General features: G+C 40.3%; 1 protein-coding gene across 2 annotated transcripts in view; it reads left to right on the top strand.

The window, feature by feature from the left end:
- Positions 1-2,336: 2,336 nt before the first annotated feature.
- Positions 2,337-22,749, top strand: part of HTT (huntingtin) — a 79,075-nt gene continuing 58,662 nt past the window's right edge. The window contains exons 1-10 of one of the 2 annotated variants that reach the window (XM_068188551.1): positions 2,337-2,677; positions 8,330-8,413; positions 8,859-8,979; positions 13,750-13,809; positions 15,747-15,826; positions 16,231-16,369; positions 16,603-16,744; positions 18,159-18,337; positions 18,700-18,904; positions 19,788-19,835. In XM_068188551.1, coding sequence (XP_068044652.1) covers positions 2,577-2,677; positions 8,330-8,413; positions 8,859-8,979; positions 13,750-13,809; positions 15,747-15,826; positions 16,231-16,369; positions 16,603-16,744; positions 18,159-18,337; positions 18,700-18,904; positions 19,788-19,835 — 1,159 coding nt within the window. In that variant the 5' untranslated portion in view covers positions 2,337-2,576. The remainder of the gene's footprint in view (positions 2,678-8,329; positions 8,414-8,858; positions 8,980-13,749; positions 13,810-15,746; positions 15,827-16,230; positions 16,370-16,602; positions 16,745-18,158; positions 18,338-18,699; positions 18,905-19,787; positions 19,836-22,749) is intronic. The other variant, XM_068188552.1, reaches the window with a different exon arrangement.

A 22,749-nucleotide genomic window follows, 5' to 3' on the forward strand; every position in this document is an offset into this window, starting at 1 on the left:
GCTGTTCTGGCTCAATTGATACCTTATCTCGAGGTCTGGATCTAGACTTCAGCATAAATTTCCATGTGAAAAGACAGAATTATCAGGATGGGCTGTTTTTCATTAGCACATTTATTGTCATTTCATAACATGAGTTGAAGGACAAAGCCCCCAAAAGCTCTCCAAAAGGGCTTCAAATTAAATGACCTTCAACATACAACTGTGCTGTGATATATTGCAGATGATCCGTGCATATGCCAAACCACGTGGGCCAGCAGTCTCACAGAGTAGTGCCAATTACCTGCTGAATTGTTCGTGGAAATGCAGAAATGCTGGCCAAAGTGGGACTTCAGGATAGGGTGAAAAATGCTCTTGACATGCTCATCTTAAAAACATTAAATCAAGAGGTAACTTAAGAAAGAAGGTAAAAGCATGTTTCTTTTCTTTTTCTCCTGGAGCCTGAGATTAATTAGTTGTCATCCCCTCAATTTCAGATAATCTTTTAGGTATGCACTGTTAACTGGCACTTCATTTTTCTTTGAGGTAACGCTGACTTTACAAAAGCACTTCTTCTCTAATCCTGCCTTGCTTTTTCATGCCCCTTACCTGGTTTACATCACTTCATTTTTGCCAGTGTGGGTGTTTGTGGGGCAGATCAGTGACATGATACCTGCAAAACCATGGATCAGTCAGTTTGGGCTGGGAGAACCTACTGATAAGGTACTCAGCAAAGAAAATCCCGATAGCCAGAGTTACCTTCCAGTTAGCACACAGCTAATGAGCCTGTCAGCCGCTGGAGCTGGGAAGGACAGGGAGAGCAAAGAGCACTGAGCCTGTGGGCAGGCACTGCCCTGGCGCTCCTGCCTGAGTCAGCAGCCCTCAGGGACTGGCACACTGATGGAAAGCTCCACAACAGCCTTGCAAGGGCAGGCTTGGTTGGTGGCTTGTTTAATCTTTGATAAGAGCTTATGCTCTTTTTACTGTGCTTACATTTATTTCAAAGTGTGGAGTGGCACATGCACAGAGCGTGCAGCATTCCAGCTCTGCTGTCATCTTTTATCATGTATCATTTGCTAAATCAAAAATTCATGATTATCCACGTGTTCCAGAGAAACGTTTCTGCAAGCTTTATCATAAAATAATCAGGAGAAATACTGGTCTTACCTTAAAAGCTCACATTTTGTAGCACTTCTATAATGAAATAAGGTTTTGCTTTACGTTGAATTGCTTTCAGGACTAAGAATAGGTTTCCTTTCAGAGGACTGTTTCAAATAGTTTGTCTTTTATTAACACGCTAATAAAATTAACTGGCAGAGAGAGCACTGTTCTAGTGAATATTTGGCAAGAATGTTATCTATGACTTCTGTCGGCCTGAATATTCAGAGGCATGAGCTTTGCTTCATTTCTTCATGTCTGCTAACAATAACCAAGTTGAATTACTGGAAATTTATTTTCTTAGAATTTCTAAGACCTGTTCTTCATTTTTATTGCTGGAACCAGTTTAATGTGTTTGAGAAAAGTTGAATTGCCAGTTCTTATCAGCTGTCATTTAATGTCTGTATTAACAAGTAGATATATTAAAATCAGTGGTTGCAATTGGAAACTTGACAGAACTGTTGATTTTTTTCAAAGTGTTTAGTAATGGAATCAATGATTTAAATATTCTATACTGTCTCTCTTGTATCCTGTACGTTTAACATGTGTGCCCAAGAAGTATCCTTTGATAAAGCAGGTCCATACGCAGGAGAGGAGCGCTGAAAGGCCAGCACGTACGCTGCCAAGTTTTAAGTGTCCTGTTCCTGCAAGAGTCTCTGCATCCTAAAATAAAGCCGGAGAGCCGGCAGCGCCTTTGGCCGCCGCTTGTGCTGCGGGGACTGGCGCGTTACCCGCTGCGCACCCGCGACCTGCGGCCGCACAGCGGCTGCTCTCGCCTTGCTGGGGCGCTCCGTGCGGTGCCGCTGAGAACGCGGCTCCCCGCGGCGCAGTGCCAGGGGCTGCCAGGGGCTCCACGGGCCGGCTCCCGGTCGGCTCCCGGTCCGCGGCACGCCCGGCCCCGGCCGGAGCCGAGCGCGGCCCCGCGGCCTCCCGGGCGCCACCGGCGCTGCCCACGGGGGGCGCCGCAGAAGCAGCGCACGGCCGCTCCGGCACTGGGCGAGGGGCGTGGCCCCTTCTGATTGGCCAGCGCGCCTGTCGCTCTGGCCGCCGCCCCGCCCCGCCGCGGCCCGCGCGCCCCTCTGTGTTCCTACGTAAGGCGCGCGTGACGCCAGGCCGGGGGCCGTGTGCGCATGCGCGGCCGAGCCCCGGGCCGTGGCCCCGCTCCAGGAGGGGCGGGGCAGCCCCGGGGGCGGGGCCCGCGCGCGGGGGCCGACGGGACGGACCCAAGATGGCGGCGGGGCGGACGGAAGGCGCCCGCGGCCCCGAGCGGCGCCCGCCCCATTCATCGCGGCTGTGACGGGACCGGGCCCGCCAGAGCGCCGGCAGAGCGCCGGGAGCGAGCCCGGGGGCAGCGGCAGCGGGACAGCACTCGGACCCGCCAGGCGCCCGTGACAGGGCGGGTCGGAGCGCGGGCCGGTGCCGCCGGTGCGGGCGGAGCGGACATGGCCACCATGGAGAAGCTGACGAAGGCCTTCGAGTCGCTGCGCTCCTTCCAGCAGCAGCAGGGCCCCGCTGCCCTCCCCGAGGAGCCGCTCCAGAGACCGTGAGTGACCCGCGCCCGGGACGCGGGGGCTCCCCACGCGCGTGTCCCACGGCCCGCCCGGGCCGGTTCTGGCCCCGCGGACGGCCCCGAGCCGGGCCCGGGCGCTGCCCTGGCCCTTGGCAGCTGGCGGCTCCCGCAGACGTGTGGCGGTGCTGCTGTCGGCTCTCTGCCCGAGTTCAGGCGTGGAGTAACTTTTGGAGCAAGTGCGTTTGAAAAGTCACCAGTGCGGGAAATGAGCGGGAGGTACAGCAATGCTGTGTGGTTTCACGGGCTGCTTCCAGGAAGGAAAACGTTTTTCTCACCTAATCCACTGCTGCAAAAACGACAAAAATCCTTAAGCGTAACTTGAATGAAGCACTGCTTTCAGCATTTTCTCTCCTGATAACTGCTGAAGTGATTTTTGTGAGACCTTGTTTTTCTGTGCTTGGCGCTTCCTGCACGTGTCCTTTCTCTGAGCGCTCTGCAGCTGATTGTACGGCTTTCCCGAAAAGAGGCTTCGGCTGAGCAAGAGAAATTTTTCCACTCTCTTATTCGCTTTTCATATCTTTAAGTGTTGATTGTTTTTCAGTCTGATTTCTTCTTTCTTATCGGAAAAGTGCCCTGAAAGTTCATGTTTAAGTTAAAAACAAGTTTTGATGTTTGTAAATTGAAAATTTAAATAGAGTTGAAGTCTGAGCTCTGATGCTTTCAGAAGGAGTTGTTGTGGATGTCTGTTTGTGACAAAGTTCATTTAAAGTCTTGTGATGTGCTGCATAGAGACCTAAGAGAAGTTAGTTTAAACATTCCTATTTTTTTATTTTCTTAAATGTAAGGGATAAATGTGTTAGATCCAAGTTTGCGCTGGGGGCATTACTGGGTGCACCAGGGCAAGGAGCTGTTCAGTACCGCGGTGCTGCCCCTTGCGTTTGCACCCTCTAACACCAGCCTTTACTGAGCAGGTGTGAGGGCAGGAAGGTGTTTAGGGACGAAGACGAGTCACACGAATACTTCTTCTCCTGCTGTTGTGGAGAAGGGGGAAGCAGAAGGGTTGAGGAGCAGGTAACTTCTAACTTGGCAGATTGTGGTGCTGGCAGAGGAAGTGGAGCAGTGGCTCTGGGCTCATGGCCACCTGCTCCTACTGCACTTTCTGATACAGTTGCCAACTCAGTTATCAGGGTTGGTGTTGTTTCTATCTTGAGGGTGTTGTCTCAAACAGTCACAATGCATTTCCACACTTCTGATGCTTAATAGGTGAGAAAACGCATCTTCTTCATGAGCTAGTTGTTCTTAGGTGCCTTACTGGTCTGCAGGGACTAATTGCTCTGTTGTGTACTTTGTGTGACATGGATGAACATCTATTTCCAGTCTTTCTATGTGCTGTTGAAATTTCTGTCTTGAAAGTTACTGGTGAGAGAGGTCATGGTATTGCAAGAGAAAATCCTTAGAATTATTTGTGATGCATATGATATTATCCTTGGTTTGATGGTCTAAATTTAGGCATGTTCTACTGTAAACATTAAAAAAATAGTGTTGGAGTTGTCCTCGTTGACTTTGCTTTGTGTTTAAAAATAGGCTGTTTTCAGAAAGCTGATGGGATTGTATGCCCCCAGGAACTGGACAAATTCAGTGACAGCACTGAGCCTCGTGAAAGCCAGTAAAAAGCTATTGTGGCAGCCTTTGCTGAGGCTTCCCAGACTTTTAGTGAAATAGCAGGTGACATATCGAATGTAATTCACAATACTATCTGCATTTGTTTTTTCTTGTTTGTAGTAGACTGGGAAGGAAAAATGTCTCTGTGTTTGGAGAGAAATATTCATCTTTGTTGTGGGTCTGTGTAAATAACACATACATCTCTTGTGGTTCTGTGTAGTAAGTTCCTATCACCCTACTGAGGACTGTCTCCTGCTATGAAATGTTTTAAGATCAGAGAGATTAGGCTAGAGAAGAATTAATTGTTTACCCAGCAGGTATCTCTATCTTTCTTCACTTTATTGTAAGACAATGACTCCAGAACTTTTGATAATACTGATATCCTGTCTTTTTTATTAAAATATTAATCAAATCCAAGCTTTTACCAAGAAGATAAGACCTTTTTCTGTTTCAAGGGATTTTAATCAGCAGTAATCATGTGTTATGCTTACATTATGCCTTGCAGTCAGATGTTAGTCTCTGGTCTCCTCTTTCTTATCTCTTGTTGGGTTTTTTTTCCCCTTCTATGTAAATTTGAGTTCTCTGTCATATTGCTTCTATACATTTCTGCTTAGGCAACTAATTTTCTTCCTTATATTTTTTCAGCTTTTTCAGACTGACATTTTGTTAGAAAATGGATGTTTTGTTTTTAGATCACAAAGCTCCCATTAACTTAAAAATTTACTAGTGTGGTATAAAAATTTAGAGTTTGATTTGTGAATCCAAAAGTGGATTCTTTACATTTTCTTTTGTCAATTTATTCCAATAGTTACTTACTGTCATTGTTTTCAATTTCTTTACATTTGGTTCTAACCATTACCTTTACAGCAAAAGGTACTGTAAAAGCCAAGCAATATGCTTCTTCTATACTCTTCAATTTTTCTATGTCTTTTATGTTTGTCTGAAGCTGTAGATTGGTTTGATCAGTGCTATATGGAGGCCTAGCATTAAATTTTTTGTTTTACTGGAGATCAGACAAACTGCATGGGTATCACCTATTGCCCTGCTTGTCAGAAGCGGTTCCTTGATAGTTTTTTGGCATTACCATGTCTAGGGTATTTAGTAGACCATTTCTGGTTAATTTGACAATCCATCACTGCCTGCATTACTGCACCTTGTTTCTGGTGTCCCCTATATTTAGACTGAGTTTGTTTCCTGATCTGATCCACTCATATTTCTGTTTGTTATTAAAAGAAGAGTTTTTAGTTTGTTATTTTTGTCAAGATCAATGTCAAGCCATTTGGTTTGGCCTTTTTTTCTTATCGCGGGCTCAGCTTTAGAACTTCTGTACTCTTCACATATTCTTAATTTCAAGGTCTGATAAAAATGAGCATCGGTGAGCTGCATCTCATTGTAGTCACCTCATCTGGACTCAGAGGGCAAAATTATCTGGGTTTGCTGGTTTTCTTTTCAACTGTTTGTTGATCTTCCTGGTCTGTAGAAGTACACAGGAGATTAAACTCCTCTGTAAGTGAGATGGAGCTTTCCTGTTGATAACTGCTGCTTCTAAATCTCCTGCCTTCTGTTACTCATCAAATGTGTCTGATTGATTCATAAAATGTGTGATGCTGTTGTTGCCCCCCTGGGTATGCTCATCAGCAGTTTGCCTGTGGACTTCATGATACTTCTGAGTAGAGCTTTGTTTGTTTTTTTGAACTAAAAAAATCATGTTTTCTTTCTAGATACTGTTCTGTTACCCTTCTCCTTCTGTAGGCACAGAAAATACGTGCATGTACATAATATACATTAAGCATTTTCCTTCCATCTTTCATTTCTTTAAATTATTTTTTTTGGAAGTTATATTTTCTCTAGCCAGGCCTTTTTAAATTTTGAAGTTACTTATTTCAGCAAGGTGTAGATTATATGTTAGTGGTGCTCTCTGTTTACAGAGATTTGCCCAAGAGATTGATCTCTGCCAGTCTGAGCAGTATTGAACACCACTGCCTGCCTTGCTCAGGGCTATGTTATGTGTAGATAACAGAGAACTTTATTCTGGAAGTAATCTTTGTCAGCAATATTTTTAATAGGTCTTGTATCTGAAATAGCGAGCTTATGGGCAAGTTCGGATGTGCCTGTTCTATTTTTGGGTTGAATATGTACTGAAAATGGTGCTCATGAGAGATTGGGACTGCTGGGTAAAATTAGCATGAAAGTTGAAATGATTTAATCGTTTTCTTCAGCTCACATTGGTGGTGCTGACGTTGCAAAATCAGTTGGACATCTTGGACAGTATTTGGTTTTTTGTTAGAGATGATCTGAAATGCTGCTAAATACTAACATTTTTTCAAGATGGAGAGAAAGAAGGGCATTATGTATCTTGAGCAAATTCAGATTGTCTGCTCATATTCTGCCAGTGTCTTAAGTCCAAGAAGAGATCCTCTTGGCTGTTTAGCTTGCCTAAATAAAATGCTGCTATAGAAAAAATTACTTTATTCAGAGCTATTCCTTAAACTTCTACTTCTTTCTACAAAAGTAGAAAGTATTTCTGGGGTGAGATGAGATTTTCTTTGTGAGAAAAATTGAAATCTTGGGTGCACATACTTTTGAACCACTCACTTCTAGCCTGAGGGAAGAAAAGGGACAGGGATACTGGGATGACTGGGATGCTAATGACTTTTTTCAAAACCTCTAATATTATTTGAGCTGAAGTTCCTAAATAATGCAGTGTAGTTCTTTAAAAATACTTGTCTAACACTGTATTTTGAGTTAGCTGAACTTAATGTGCTATTGGCTACTTGCTGTTGGCCCTTGATGTTGTGTTACTGCTGTTAATGTAACTCAAGGCTGTTCACATTGTTTTCAACTTCTACTTCAGAAACACTGTTTTGCTGTTTCATGATTTTTGCTATGTTTTTCTGAGAGAATTAAATACTAAAAATGATCAGTTTTCACTTGGAAAACAAAAGGGAAGATTCTCTGTGAATGTGAGTGAAGAAGCTGGTAATTCTTTATTGTGAAACACTCAGGAGAAATACCTTTGGGTGGGTGGTTTTGCTCCAGTATTGCTACTGGTTAATTATTTAAAAGTAACATCTGCTTTCCTAGAAGTGATTCTGTCACTAAAGTTAGAGTAGGAGAGACTGCAGACTTAAATAAAATTTCACAGAGTTGGGACTCTGTCTCACTCTCTTTTTTCAGTTCCTTTATTGGGGGTGGAGCAGGGAAGAGCTGCTATTCCAGGAGCTTGTATCATGTTGAAGTGAATGTTAAACTCATTTTGCAAAGGAGAAGCTTTTCATACTGTGCTCTCTATTGTTTGTAAATACACATTCTTTGTTTCTGTGCATTTTGTTCTCTTTATCGTACACTCAGCTTGGCCTTTCCTGGCCTATACCAAGTGTTACTATAGGGGTGTTATTCTCAATGGGCCGACTGTGCCTTGGACTTTGCTGTTTTTGTGATTACCTTTGGAGGAATGTAGTGTATGATGGCATTGCTTTGTCATCCTTTGCAGTTCAGATGCAAATTGTCCGTTTAATACAGCTCAAAGTTTCAAGACATTGGTAGACGAAAAATGTCGAAGGTGATGCTATGTAGGAGGAGGGTCCTTTAAAAAGAGTTATTTTTTGTTCTCATGGCTTATTTTCTCCAACCTTTTTCTTTCTATAATTTTCTTTTATTTTTGCTTTGTTCTAGGACTGCCCCATGTTTTCTGTCCTTTCCCTTTACCCTTCTTCTTTCTTCAGTTGGCATTCCCAAGCATTTTCTCAGTGAAAGTTATGGAATGAATGTGATATTCCCTGTTAAATGATTCATTCTTCATTCTTTTTCTGAATTCATATTTCTCCTTTGCTTGTGTGCCCATGAGCTCTCAGCAGCAGCTGCAGATGAAGTCCTGGGTCTGCATGTAGTAGGTGTACAGCTGTTTATGGATGCAAATTCATCTTTTTCTTGAGTAATGATTAGACACTACTTTAGCAAATGTTTGAATGGTCACTTTTGAACTCTTGTCTCACACTCATTATCATTGTTTTCTTCCTTTAGAAAGAAAGAACTTTCAGCTACCAAGAAAGATCGAGTGAATCATTGTCTAACAATATGTGAAAACATAGTTGCTCAGTCGCTAAGGTAAGGCAATATCTTTAATTTATTGATTATTTATTAATGTCTGTAATTCATTAGGATGAATGACAACTTCAGAGTGTTAGTTGTTGGGAAGATTCCTTATAATAGCTGAGCTTTTATTTAAAACTGAAATGGTGTGGGGTTTTTTTTAACCAACTCAAAATCTAAGAAGGACTTTTGTTTACTTGTTGGTGGAGTGGGCACTTTCCTTCTACTGCAGACAGAAAAACTTAGGCACAGAGGTCACATACCTTAGCAGGTTATGTAGGAAAGAGTTGGGAAATGATCTCCCAACTCGTAATGAAGTGCTTTAGTGCACTGAAGGTCTTCTCCTCTTGCATATGTGTGCGTAGTACATATGTGGTTGGATTATAAAACCCTTTCAAAAACATCATTGATGTTCATTTTCATGGTGCATATTGTAATTTTCTAATGTTTATTTATTTAGGAATTCCCCAGAATTTCAGAAACTGCTGGGCATTGCTATGGAACTCTTTCTCCTCTGCAGTGAGGATGCAGAATCTGATGTCCGGATGGTTGCAGATGAATGCCTTAATAAAGTTATTAAAGTAAGAGCTTTTACTCTCACATTTTGTGTCTTCTTGATGCAGTGTCCTGTCTGAATTCCCACTGATGTTCTTTTAGTTGCCTTTCTTACTGTTGATAATACCTCATAGGCAAGAGGCTAAGTAAGCTTCTGTACAAAATTCTCTATGTGCTCTTTCTCTCTTAGGAGAGGTTTTTATGTCCAGATCAACATATTTAACTTGTCTTATGTAATTCATTGTTCTGATCTATTCCTGCCTTCAATTGCTCATTAACTTTGTTCTCTACAAGTTAACCAAAACAGGAATGTCTGCTTTTCTGAAATCATCTTGTGTGGGAGGAATACTCCTATCATTGTTCTGTAAACATAAAGACACTTAGCATGAGGAAAGGTAAAAATATTATTTAAAAACTGATTGAAAGGTACTGCAGTTTGCTGAGACTTTGAGGAGGAGATTTCAGGCAGTAATTAGAATAAATATGGTATTCTGAAGATTTTGTTCCCCTGCTGTGATCCAGAATGAAGAGCTTGTTGGAGAACAGCAGATGGGCATTCACGGGAGGTCATGCAAGGTCTAAATCTTGATTCAAAATATCTTAAAATTAACCTTGTGAGTAATTTGTAGAAGCTGCTGCTTCCAGAAGAGGCTTGTGTTCACTTGCCTTTTTTGTGTTTGTTTTTTTTTCTGAAATACTTGAACTTTAAGACACTGTTGTGTACCTGCATGTCATGGTTTGACACTGGCGCAATGCTAGCGCCCTTATGAAAATGCACCTTCCCAACTAATTGCTGTGAGATGTGATCAGGAACAGAGCAGAGCAGGCTTAAGCTTAATAACAAAGAAAAAAACTTTATTAAACTACTACTACTATAAAAACTACAAACATTCAATCTAGGATGAAGACCTTCTAAAACACTCCTCTTCTTCTCACTTAATTTCCAAACAAACCTAACAGTGAGACACCACTTAGGATCCTGATTAAGTTGCCACCCTTCAGATAATCAATACTCAGTCTATCAGGGGAGACCGGAGTCTCTCTTGTGCAACAGACCCCCAGGAAACATAATTGCTACCTTTGTGTCTCCATGTCACACATGGCAACCGCCCGGAGAAAACCAGCCAGTGTGACACTCTCCTTTCCATGTCACAGTGCTCTCACCACCGTGCATGGACAGACTGCTCATAGGGCTCCTTTAAGGATGCTTTGCTAAGGACTAAGAAAAACAACAGTTCAGTTTCTCATCTCGGGACTACAGTCCCCTCTATTTTCCCCTGGGGTTGAGGGTCTAAGAACAGAAATCTTTTTCTTCTTTTCTTCTTCTCTGAAGACAGAGGGCCTCTCCACACCCTCTTCAACTTTCCTCTGTTCTCTCTATTTTTCTGTTGGTAATCACTGAAACAGGTCTCTTGGCCCACCACCGCATCCCCTTAAGTGCAGCCTCTGTCAAGAGAATTTGGTTCAGTCTATGGCTAACAAGAAAAGTCCAGCCACAAGCTACTCCATCATCTCCTCCCAACTCAAAAATTTCTTCTTTTATTATTTCGGATCCCAGACTGTCTCTCTTCTACTTCAAATTAAGGAGGAGTAATATTTTATAAAGCCTTCATTTTCCAGGAAAGGGTTAAAAGCTCAGACTCCCTGGATGGCTGATATCTCTGCCCAGCAGCCGATTCCCAAGGCCAAGGCTGGGCGCCTTCCCTCCCACCTCCTTCTCCTCCGCGCCAGCAAAGTTACAGGTGCCGTCCGGACTCTCTGTCTCTTCCCTCTGGAGGGGGATGACAAAGGCATCTCCGCTTCTCTCCACCCTTCCGTCCACAGGAGCTGGCTCGGTTCCAGTCCTTCTACCCCTCAGCTCACCTCGACCAGGCCTCATGGCTCCCCCTCCCCCACCCAGCCCCATGGCTGGGCAGGGGAGGTCTGCACAGCACCCTGACCGGAACCAAAGAGAGCGAGCTCTTGGGAGTTCTTGCTTTTAACCCCCTGTGTTCTCAGAGGCATATCCATACCTTCAGTAGTCACTCCAAGTGTCAATATCCAAACCTGACCACTGATTGGTTTGACCCAACTTCCTGAAAGAATTCACTTCCATGTCAAACCACAACACTGCAGAAATAATCTAGTTGATGCAAAGTTGAAGTGCTTAAGCTTACAGATTGTGTAAGTGTGTTCCATAATGATAAGGAATGAGGAAGTGTGAGTTCCTTGCTTTTTTGTTTTGCCCAGTAGCACTTTGCTCTTTTCACTTTGATTTGAATGTTTTTCTGTTGGAGGGAGAGCACTCTATAAGATGCAAACATTATTATTTAACTCAATTTGCTTTAAAAGCTGCTCTGAAACAGTCCTAACGAATATAAGCTTATTTCCTACTTTCCACAAAACACTTTGTAGGCTCAATATAAAATTTACTTCATAAATTCTCTAATCTATTTAATATTGTTGCTCTCTGGCATGTTTCAGGGTAACTTGAAAAACCTAATTTTTTTCCAGATGTTTGTATGACAGTTTGTTTTGTTTTCAAGATTAAAGTGGTTTTAAATGATGGCATCTTCTATTAGTCATTAAGCTTGCCAGTTGGTCTCAGCTCTGAAGTGGTAACAGTTGTGATATTCAACACACATGGATGTATCAGACTGTTGTGGAATCTAGGTGTACTTTGTATTCTGTTTCTGTGCTTTATGTTGTGTAGAAGCAATTTAGCAACTTGGGCAGACTCTAGTGTATAAATGCAGAAACAAAAAGATGTCCAGTTTTATTTTTGCTTGTACAAATACCAGTGATGCTTGTGGTAACTAGAACAGAGGTGTTGGGCCCCTAAGCTTGCATTTTAATTAAAGTTCAGCCTTTTTTTAGTATCTCAGGCATTTATAGAGGCTAATTATTTTGCTAGTTGGATGCTTTGTAGCTTCTCTTGAAATAAAAACTATAGATGTAAGCATTATTTGTGTAACTGTGTGTCTGTCTGGAGTTGATGCTCATTACTGTAACTAGAAAATGAACTCTTCTGTGCAGACAAGGCTGAACACGTAACTTTAGATCAACACTCTGTATGTCATCTTCAAGTATCACTACACTTACCTGTCAGAACCTCAAAGACAGCATAAATGGCTCAAAATTTAAATAACCGTGGTGACATCTTTAAAAGAAAAAATACCAAGCTGGGACATTGCAGGTTTCTGTGGATAAAGTCAAACTGTCTTGTCTCTGAAGCTGATGCATGATGTTGTAGTATTCTCTGTGCTAATGGTACTGGTGAGACCGTTCACACAGATTGCAGTACAATTGGCCTCAGTAATTGGAATTTATTATTGTAGCAGTTTAGAGCTGACTATGCTTTTTTTTCCAATGATGGCATTATAGATTCTAGCCTGCTAAAAATATAGCTATACACTAACAGAAAGAGTTCCTGTAGCTGGGTGTGTTGTAAGGACAAAGCCTCAAAGCCAAATAATAGCTGGGGCCTTTTTGTATTGCTTGATATTCTCATATATACATAGAGGTGCAGTGAACTTCTCTTAAAAACTAAGTTATGTGAAGTAAATCCTACCTGCTCTTGTCCTAGCACCTGCAGTCTGTAGTTGGGGTACTTTTGTTAATATAAACATACAATCCAGGTAAGGTTTTTCTGGGGAAGGCAATGCTATTGTATTGTAACAGGTGTAATTGGGGTGAATGGAGTTTTGGAGCATACAATTTTGGCTGGGGAAGTCATGCTCTGGAGGAGCCACAGGCACTCTACTCACTGTGCTGAAGCAGTTGTGACTTCTAGCTCAATGGGTGCCATCAGATTTTGTAGTCATGATGAGTAATCCTGTGAAGATGTGAGTTTAATCGTTGGCCAGGAAGGCAGTTAGAAAATTAGAAATGCAGAAATGATTGGGCAAGGAATAAAAAAATTAAATACTCCACAATATAGCACTGTATGAATTCACAATGTAGGCACTTTCAGATTGTATGAATGTCTCCTCTCATCGGAGAAGGAGCTGATGGAAACGTTCATAAATTGTAGTAAACACTAGGGAAGATGAAGGAGGAAGGGTAACCATACAAATTGTTCTGTATGAAGAGATTATATTTTCATATCTTCTTATTCTCTAATACTTTGAAGGTAGAGAATGATCAAGTTGGGATGAACAGAAAATTACTACTTCTCTGTGCTTACTTTCATTTCACATACACTGGGTTTTAGCCAGGCTGCAGGTTTGAGCTCTGTTGCTGTATGCTTGATTGGATCCTGGGATGTGACACTTCTGGTATGCAGAACTCCTTGTGGAGTGTGTACTAACTGGATGCAGAAAATTGGCTGATTCATGAAACAAAGGAATTTTAGGGGCTGTTAAAAGTAATGGTACACATACAGCTTCAGTTTGAGAAATAGTAGGAGCCTAGTTGACAGCGGAGGAGTATAGCAGGGAATGCCTTTTTGCTGCTTGTGAATGCTGTTCTTGTGTTTTAATGTTTTGTTCATGAGTACCTGTTCTGGTGATTGCCAGAAAGCACAAGAGGTCAGCTCTGCTTGTAGGCTGATTCCATATGGCCTTTTGCAGGCAGAGTCAGTAAAACAGTCAGTATTTACTGCAAATAACTGTTAGAGTTTGTGGAGTTTGTCCACATTTGTTTGAAGGATAAAGGTGTCTCTTCTCAGTATTTATCACTTCCTTAGTTATCCATCAAATACACAGACCATTAGATAGTTCTGGGCCAGTTTGAAGCTGCTTTACTGCAACTGTAACATTTTTCCTGTAAAGCACCTCCCCTCTGATACAGTATGTTCTCAATGCATTTTATTGCAGGCTTTGATGGATTCCAATCTTCCCAGGTTACAGTTAGAACTCTATAAAGAGATTAAAAAGGTGAGTGATTTTTCTTTCATGTTCTTTCTTCTGAAATGTGCTATTTAGTATGTGTTCTAGTATATTGGAATGTAGCATTAGTGTAAATTAGTAGTTTGTCTCTTAAGATCGAGGTTAAATCTTAATTTTTAGAAGGATTTGTGACTGTTTTAAAGTATTATTCTACTGAATTGCTCACTGCTGTCCCCCATTGTTTTAATTTAACCATTCCTTAAAGTTTATCTGGCAGAAAATGTGTGAGCATTTGGTTTGAACGGCAATCTGAGTTAACCTTAGTGACTCCCCACCCAAAGGAATAATTCATGATGTTTGCTCCACTGACTAAGCTGGAAAGAATAACTCAAACCAAATGGGTGATGAAAAGTAGATGGAGGACAGTGACATTTTTAATTGACACAACCTCATGGAGTATTAAACCTTGAAGTAACCTGATACAACTAATTTATGAATGTATGATGTATACTTACAGCTTCTTACAGAGGCATAGGGAAAAACACTGAAGCATCTCTCTAGCTATCAAAGGTACAATATAATTATGTCCACAGGAATAAATTTAGTAATAGCCTCTTTGAAGTTTGTAACTGCAGAACACAAGTACTGTGTTTAGGACGGTATCACTGAAATTGTGTCTGTTGCATCTATAAACATTTAGTCAGGCTTGTATAGAGAGAAAATGGAGGTGTTAATTGTCAGACAGTAATGACACTGGGTTTTTCCATTTTTGCGGGGAATAATAGAGCTCTAGAAGATAAGTCACAAAATCAATGTGCATAGCTTTTCCTCTGTTAGATGTAGGGCCATGCGTGGATATCTTACTGTACTGCTGTACCTTAATGTCATGCAGGATTTTTGAGGGTGTAGAAATGGACATTACCTAATTAACAGAAAACAACCGACATACAAATTGCTCTGAAGTTTCTGCACATTTATCACCAGGTGTAGGAGGAAATATTTTGTCATTCAGTTGGCATATACTTCTTGAAAAAAGTCCTCTTGGATTCATGACAAGTGAGAGAGAGGTAGCATGTGCAACAGGAGCACCCAGCAGACTGAATTTTGTTTGTGCATCAGGATCACTTCAGAAGCCATGCCAGAATCTGTTGTTTGGCTGTGAACCTGAGCAATGCGTGTTTTGTAATTCAGATGCAAGTATTTTTTGCTTGTCATGCTAACAAGGCTGCAAGCCTTTGATATAGCAGCCGAAGAAAGTAATAAGGAAATGACAGTTTTTAAACGTCCCAGCTTTGTCTTCCGGGGACTCAATTTGAGAAGCATTTTGGTCGGCTTTGAGCTACATTAGGTAGGCACCCTCCTTGGCATCTATTGACTTCCACAGTTTTCTGTATTTCCAATATTAGGGAATTGTACTACATCCCTAGACACTAATGTAAGGGCATTCTGGTTCAAGTCAGGTGCACAATGGAAGGTGTCAGTCCAGGCAAATAGATACTAAACTTCAGCTGTCAATCCATTATAAGTGCTACAGATCAGTATGTTGATATTTCTTTTGGTGCACTCAGAACATGAATGTTGTTTATTTGCATATCTTCACTGCTGTCAATTTTATGCTTTATTTATATCTCTGCAAGTGTTCCAGTGATTTTCAGACTCTCATATCATCAGTGTTTCTTTGTTGTCTGATGCCTTTCTCTGTGGAATTTTAAGCAGATTTCAGCAGAGCAGAGATCTCAGACACTTCCTTTTCTTTTGTGGTGTTCCTTATTATTAGTTTTAGATTACTCAGAAATGCCAGCTAGAAAAATGAAGGTAGTCATGGAACTGACTTGACTTCCTTTTGACTAAAGGAAACTTATGATTTCCAGACACCTTGTATTTTTATCTGTTTAAGTAAAATATACACTATTGTATGTTATAGGCAGTTTTTTGTAGGGAATGGCTTTGCATGATGAAATGTGATAGTTATATACTTTGTCTAGAATGGTGCTTCAAGAAGTCTGCGTGCTGCACTCTGGAGATTTGCTGAGCTTGCCCATCTAGTTCGGCCTCAAAAGTGCAGGTAAACACATTCTAATAATGAACTTTACAAAGAACCTTTAAAGAAATACAGATGCCAACAGAATGTTACTGTTTGGAAGTTTTAAGTATGTAATTAGGAGGTTGGAGGAATTGCTATCACCTCATTCTCTCAGAATTTATTTCTTCAGTGTGTTTTTTAATGGAGTTTTAGTTCTATGCTATACATTACTGTAGGGGGGGAAAACTTATAAAGATAATGACTTGAATTTTTTAAGTGTATTCTTCTCTTGCATTCTGAAGAGTCTTCCTTTTTTTTCCAATGTTCTAACAGGTACATTTTTATATGATTTAGTAACACCACAGAACTAGAGTATGAGTTAAAAATACTTAGAAGGGTACAGTTATCCTGATCTCAAATCAATTTTTCTCCTGTGCCATACTTAGGCCATATTTGGTGAACCTTTTGCCCTGTCTAACACGGATAAGTAAGAGACCCGAAGAATCAGTACAAGAGACGCTGGCTGCAGCAATACCCAAAATCATGGCAGCCTTCGGCAATTTTGCAAATGACAATGATGTTAAGGTACCTTTCTTTACCCTATTAGTGCTCCCTGTTATATCCCAAAGCATGGTGAGTTATCAGCATTACCAGTCAGATGGTACAGAAAGCAGTGTTACAGCTGCATATCTGAATTAAGGCAGTAGTTGCCATTGCTTGATGTGCACAAAGTAATGCTTTGAATAAATGAAAAATACATTTACTGGCTTCTTAGTTCACTTCTGATAAAAAGTTAAGTAAGGTGTCTTTGTTTTTAGGTTTTGTTGAAGGCTTTCATAGCTAATCTTAAATCCAGTTCCCCCACTATCCGTCGAACAGCAGCAGGATCAGCAGTAAGCATCTGTCAACATTCACGAAGAACACAGTATTTTTATGCCTGGTTATTGAATGTGCTTTTAGGTAAGATTCAGGGCAAAAAAAAATTGCTTTATGTGTAAGTAACATTACATGTTTTTCCATGTAAGAATATGTATCACTTTGCATACGTGAAAGGTTTTCACGTAAAGGAAGGATACTTTGGCTACCAGTTACACTGCTGATGCTTTCTCTATCTGGTGTTAAGTTAGAGAAAAATACTTCTAAAGCTGTTTGTCTCTCTCTCTGTGCTGCAGTGCTAGTAAGTAATATTGAAAATAAATAGCTGAGGCTTGGGAAGCAAGTAGGCTGCTGTAAAAAGAGGTCTAAGGATTCTGGGTGAACTTGCACAGCATCAGGAGTCTGAAGACTTGCATGGTCCGTCAGCTTGGTTGCTAGTGCAGCGGGTCTGAGGTGGAGGGTACCCTGCTCTGCTCTAGGCCATGATCACATGCTCTGTGACCTTTCTTAGAAGGACCACCACATAGATTCTGTTAAAACTTAAAGCAGAATTTGAGGGTTTTTTTATTTAAAGTGCACGATTTTGTATCAGGTATTACTTCCTTATTTCTTCAGCTGGGAAGTTTGCATGGTCGTCAGGCTGTTTTGCAAGTCACAGCAAGAGGCATCTCTGGCTTTCAGTGGAAACTTGCCTCGGTTTTGTCATTGACAAGGGGTTCTTTACTATATAGACTGTCTTGTAAATGAGAGATAAGGGAGACCAACAGATACATAAGGTGTTATCATGTTAGCCTTGCTGCTTTCAAGAAGTGTGAAAAATTCAGATGCTACGTTGTGACTTTCCTCCCTCTAAAGTGATGTGTGATAATGTCCTTGGCAATGGTGTAGAATTCAAACAGAAACACAAATGGGAACTCCAACAATTGTTTCTGAATTTTTTTTTCTCCTCCCTGGATAGAAGGTTGTGTTTTCTTCCATAACTTACATTAGTTTGTAATATGCTTTAGAGTTGGTTGTGATTAGGAGGTAGGTATATGGAAGAAAGTTCCCAAAACAGGGCAAAGTGCAAACATATTCATTAGAATAGTAGTGCATCTGTGAGCAAGAGAATTACACTTGAACATAAGCTGTCAAGTGGAGAGAGAAGGCAGGTGAGAGGAGCAAGAGAGTCTAGATCATTTGATGAAAGCATCAGCTGTTAAAAAAATGAAATTTTGTGGATTTATGGAATAAAACGTGGAGACAGGGAAGGTGACACAGGGTCCTCTGATCATTCTCCCATGCTGCTTAATTGATTATCAGTAGTATTAAATACATATTTTCAAATGTTTCTGCATTTGGAAAACACTCTTAAATTACTGCTAGGTTTTGGTTGCTCTGTTTTGTTGGTTTTTTTTAATTTAAAGAAGCTATTGTATGGGCTACATGAAATAACATTGTTTGTGTTGAAACTAACCACTGTCTGTAAGTTATTTGGCCATTTTGTTTCTCCCCTCAGGCTTGTTGGTCCCTGTAGAAGATGATCGTCCTACTCTTTTAATTCTGGGTGTTTTACTTACACTAAGGTATCTCATACCTTTATTGCAACAACAAGTAAAAGATACCAGCCTGAAAGGCAGTTTTGGTGTAACAAGGAAAGAAACAGAGATTTCACCTTCACCAGAACAACTTATACAGGTAAAGTATGAATAATAACCCTTACCTGAAGAGTACTAATTGCGATGGAAATCAATAAATAGTGATCCAGCATTAGTGTGATAGTGAACACTCTGAATTCTCAAATTCCTGTTTATCTCGATAAATGATAGTTGATCCAGTGAGTGGAATTATTGATAAGTAATGACCAGACTTCTACCAGAAAGGCAGTTAAGTAGCTACAACTGATTGACATTTCCCCCTTGGAAGATTGTGGTGAAGATCATATATACCGAGCATCAGGTAGTCTTAATTCATTTCTGAAATTTGATGTTGTATAGGGTAAGACACATAATATGTTCTGTCTTCATGGAGACTTATTCCTGTACTCTGCTGGCTTTCAGGTTTATGAGCTGACTCTGCACTATACCCAGCATCAGGACCATAATGTTGTGACTGGAGCTTTAGAATTGCTCCAGCAGCTCTTTAGAACACCCCCGCCTGAACTGCTCCATGCCCTGACCGCCTGCGGGGGCATTGCTCAGGTCAGTGTATCCAAAGATGAGCCTGCCAGCAGGAGCCGCAGTGGGAGCATAGTGGAACTGATAGGTAAGCTCTGCTTTTGGTAGATGGAGTAAAAGGAAATGAACATACATCAGCTCTAGCTCCCAGTGTTAGCAAAAGCATGAAGGTTAAATGAACTGTATGCAGCTATGCATGGCAGTCTTTTTTCCCCAGGTACAGTAGAAGTTCATTCCCTCCTTCTTTTAAGTGGGTATATGTTCATTGATTAATGACAAGCTTCAGAGGGTTTTTTTTACAGTTTGTGTTGATGATTTTTTTTTGTTACACAAAGCAAGTTGAATATGCTGACTTTTTTTTTTATCTCACAAATGAATGTTCTTACCAATCATCTGACAACTGTGATTCATAAAAGCAGATCTAATCAGAGTTTGTATTAACTGAGAGCTTCTTGCTGAATACCAAAACCAGCATGAAATTAAAGCATGACTTAAGCTTATCCTTAACTGTTAAAATCAGCTGTCAGCTTTCTTGTCTGTGGAGTGCATGTTCTTGAAATTCTCTTTAACTTCTACATAAGAATCAGTCTCTGATTGGATTTTTGTAAGGAGTCTATATTGAAATAATGGGTCAGCCAATATTGCTGCTTCTGGAATGTAAATTATTAGCTGGAAGCAATCGTAGCAGGGAAATTTAGAATGTGTTTTTGAAAGCAAACTACACACAAGTGGCACAGAATATTAAAAGGAATTCAGTGTCAAATGATCAAAAAACTTTGGACTTCAAAAGCAACAAGTTTGCTATTTCTTCCTGGCTTTGGTTTTTTTTTTTCTGTTTTTGTTTTTGTGGGTTCTTGGTTTCATTTTGTTTTGTTTGGTTTCTTTTGTTTCCCACTTGTGGCTATTAGAATTCCTTCATGATTTCATTAGCTCTGTCTATGCCCTGATGTGTTACTTTCTGTGATTTGCAGCTGGAGGGGGGTCTTCATGCAGCCCTGTTCTTGCAAGAAAGCATAAAGGTGATTATTTTTGAAAACAAATCTTTAATTGCATTCCTTCCTGATTTTTTTGGGGTTGTTTTTTTCCCCCTCCCCACTTCATTGTCTTGCTGAACTTGGGTCTTTATTCACAATTGCCTGTGTTATCAGCTGAGCTTAATCATTATAAATAGTGAAAAAATTCTGATGCAATTTCTGATATTGCACTCAAGATATTCTAAAATAATTTTAAAAATATAATTTTATTTTTACTGTAGTTCACTGACAAAGTTATGTTGATGATTATGATGCAGTTTTAACTTCTTAAGAGCACGTGGAAAAATAATCTCTCTGAACAGGGCATTCTTCTTTTTCATGGTAATACTTAACCATTAATGTAACTTGCAAAATAGTTAACTTTCCTGGTTTTATTAGGCCTGTATTTTTCTCTGTAATTCACTAATGCATGTGTATGCTTGCATGCTTCAATATGATGCATTTTTATTTCTTTTTCTGTTCTTGGTGATTCATTCTATACATTTTTGTCTTGGCTGTGTAGATTTTCTTTCTTCAATAGGTAGTTCATTTAGCAGGATTTTAAAGAATACAGTTTCTTCTGAAGTATTCTTTTTCCAGTTTGTGCATGAAAGTACTTAATATTTAGTTGTATGTTTACACTTTGATTTAAACCAGTCATATCCCTCTGACAGAATCAGTCTAGGTACAGCTGTGTAACACTTTCATCACCTGCATTAGGTGAGCAAAATGTTTCTACTGCAGTGAAACTGAGTGTAGTGTAGTCACTGCAAGCATTAGTAAGCAAGACGTGTGCAATGCTGAAAAGAAAAACTTCAAGGAGAAGTAGTTTAAAACTAAATGAGATTATATAAACTTGAAACATCATTACAGCTTATACTATCTCCAGATATGTTCTTCAATCTTCATGTGCAAGGAATCTCATAATGCTTAAATAACTTTATCTGTATGCTTTAAGAGTATACCAAAATGTAAAGTAGTAGTTAAAGCTGAATGAAATAGTGCTTACAGATGCAGTTATCATTTCTAGTTTAGAAAGGACACATTGAAAGAATGGGTGTCTGAAAGTAGATATTGCTGCAGCATCTAAAGGTGAGACAGAATGCAACAAATTCGAATAACAATGCATATCACATGTAAATAAAAATGGTAAATTATCATTTAGATTGTTTGTCTTGTTGGTAATCTTCAGTGTAACTTTGAAGTATTAATAATAGTGTAAATTCAGTTAAAGTACTTGTTAAAATACTAATCTTTCACTTGGTGAGAAAACATGTATGAGTCATCAGCTTTCATCCTTTTTCAAGATTATGGTATGAAGATTTTGTGGTCTAAACAATGGCATAAACAATTTGAAGAAATCCCTTCACAATTCTGTGCTTTGTACATGTTTGTTTTCAAATTGTGAATTGTTCCTTTCCTTTTGTAGAAAGGAGGGAAAATCCAAGCCTATTCCCACTTCCTCCTTGAAGTCGTTTTGCAGTCATACAGAGTAGTGGGCAATGGATGGGACTTCTCAAGCTGTAATGCTCCTTTGTGTGTAGGGGTGTAAAGTGAGGCTGATCTACTGAAAGCTGTTTCACATCTTTGTAATCTTGCTGCATCAGATCAGCTTCAGTTCTGAGCAGCTGGCCTGCATTGGTTCGTTTATGTTTCAACTTCAGAAGATTATTTGCAAAAAAGGCTGAAAATTCCTTTTGAAATCAAAGCCTATGTTTTGAAAGCAACTTAACTGGATTTTTTTCTTATCAAATACAGGGAAAGTATCCTACTGCATGTGTTATATGCTCATTTTATACATTTAAGCATACAATACCAAATGTGCCTAATGACTGTTTTTCAGTGTTCTCATTCTTTCACTTACTTTTAGAAGTGGTCAGCCATGGAAAACAGAAGAACATCCTGGTTTGTTTCAGTGAAATGGATGTAAATGTGAAGAATAATAGAGAAGAATATATTACATTTTGTGCTTTTTGTTGGGAACTTCTAGCAGGATTTTACTCATTCATTCATAGGAGTGTGTAGTTCTCAATTGCTGTCATTTTACATAGAAGGAATATGGCAATGCCTTGTTTGCTTTTCTGCCTTACTTACAGGTTAGAGTATCATAAATCATGCTTTTCAGAGGAAGGTAATTTTACAGTGGTACTGCTACGTATGAAAGCAGTAGAGAAAAAGAAATTAGTGCAAAAGTGTATTAATGCTTTTTGCACCCCCAGTTAACTTGAATAAGGTACAGAGGTATTCACCCAGAGTTTTCCAAACATTAGTTTCTTGCATTTTGAATCTTAGACTACCAGTGCAGTTTGGTAGTCTAAGCAAATTGGTCCTTCTCACAGCACTTACTGTGAATCCCTCTGTCTCAGCAAGGGACTTGCAACATGTAGAAGGATGGGCTTAGCAGCTCCCTCTGCACTCCACGTGCTGTCCCTTCGACAGACTTTTCAGTGCAGTTGTGTCTTGGTTGCCTTCCAGGCAATGTGCATCTTCAGGTATCTTTCTTCTTCCACTGCCTGTAATTTAAGTAGATAATCCTCTGTGAGTAAGAGGACTCTGTGGTGGTTGGGTTATGTTAGAAGTGGTTCTCAAGTTTCTTTTGGCAAAAGCATCTCTGAAGACTTTTTGCCTTAGTAATCCTTAGCTCTCCATGGTTGTCCATGGTTCATCACCCTGTCCCATCTGTGTTGTCTTGTGCTTCTAATCTGCACTGCTCTTCCCCCTGGGCTTTTTCTGTACTGTTACCTTTCGAGTTCTGAGCAGCCTTTGATAATTCTTGTATCCTTAAGGAGGAAGAGCTTATTTATTCTATTACTTGTGGTGCATTAATGCCCTTCAGAGTTGAGGGCAGACATCCAGATGCTAGGTATCAAGTCCTTAAAAATAGCACATACTTGATGAAATTAATGGGATCCTAAATGTA

This window comes from Anomalospiza imberbis, chromosome 4 (genome assembly GCF_031753505.1).
Source record: "Anomalospiza imberbis isolate Cuckoo-Finch-1a 21T00152 chromosome 4, ASM3175350v1, whole genome shotgun sequence".
NCBI classification, from domain to species: domain Eukaryota; kingdom Metazoa; phylum Chordata; class Aves; order Passeriformes; family Viduidae; genus Anomalospiza; species Anomalospiza imberbis.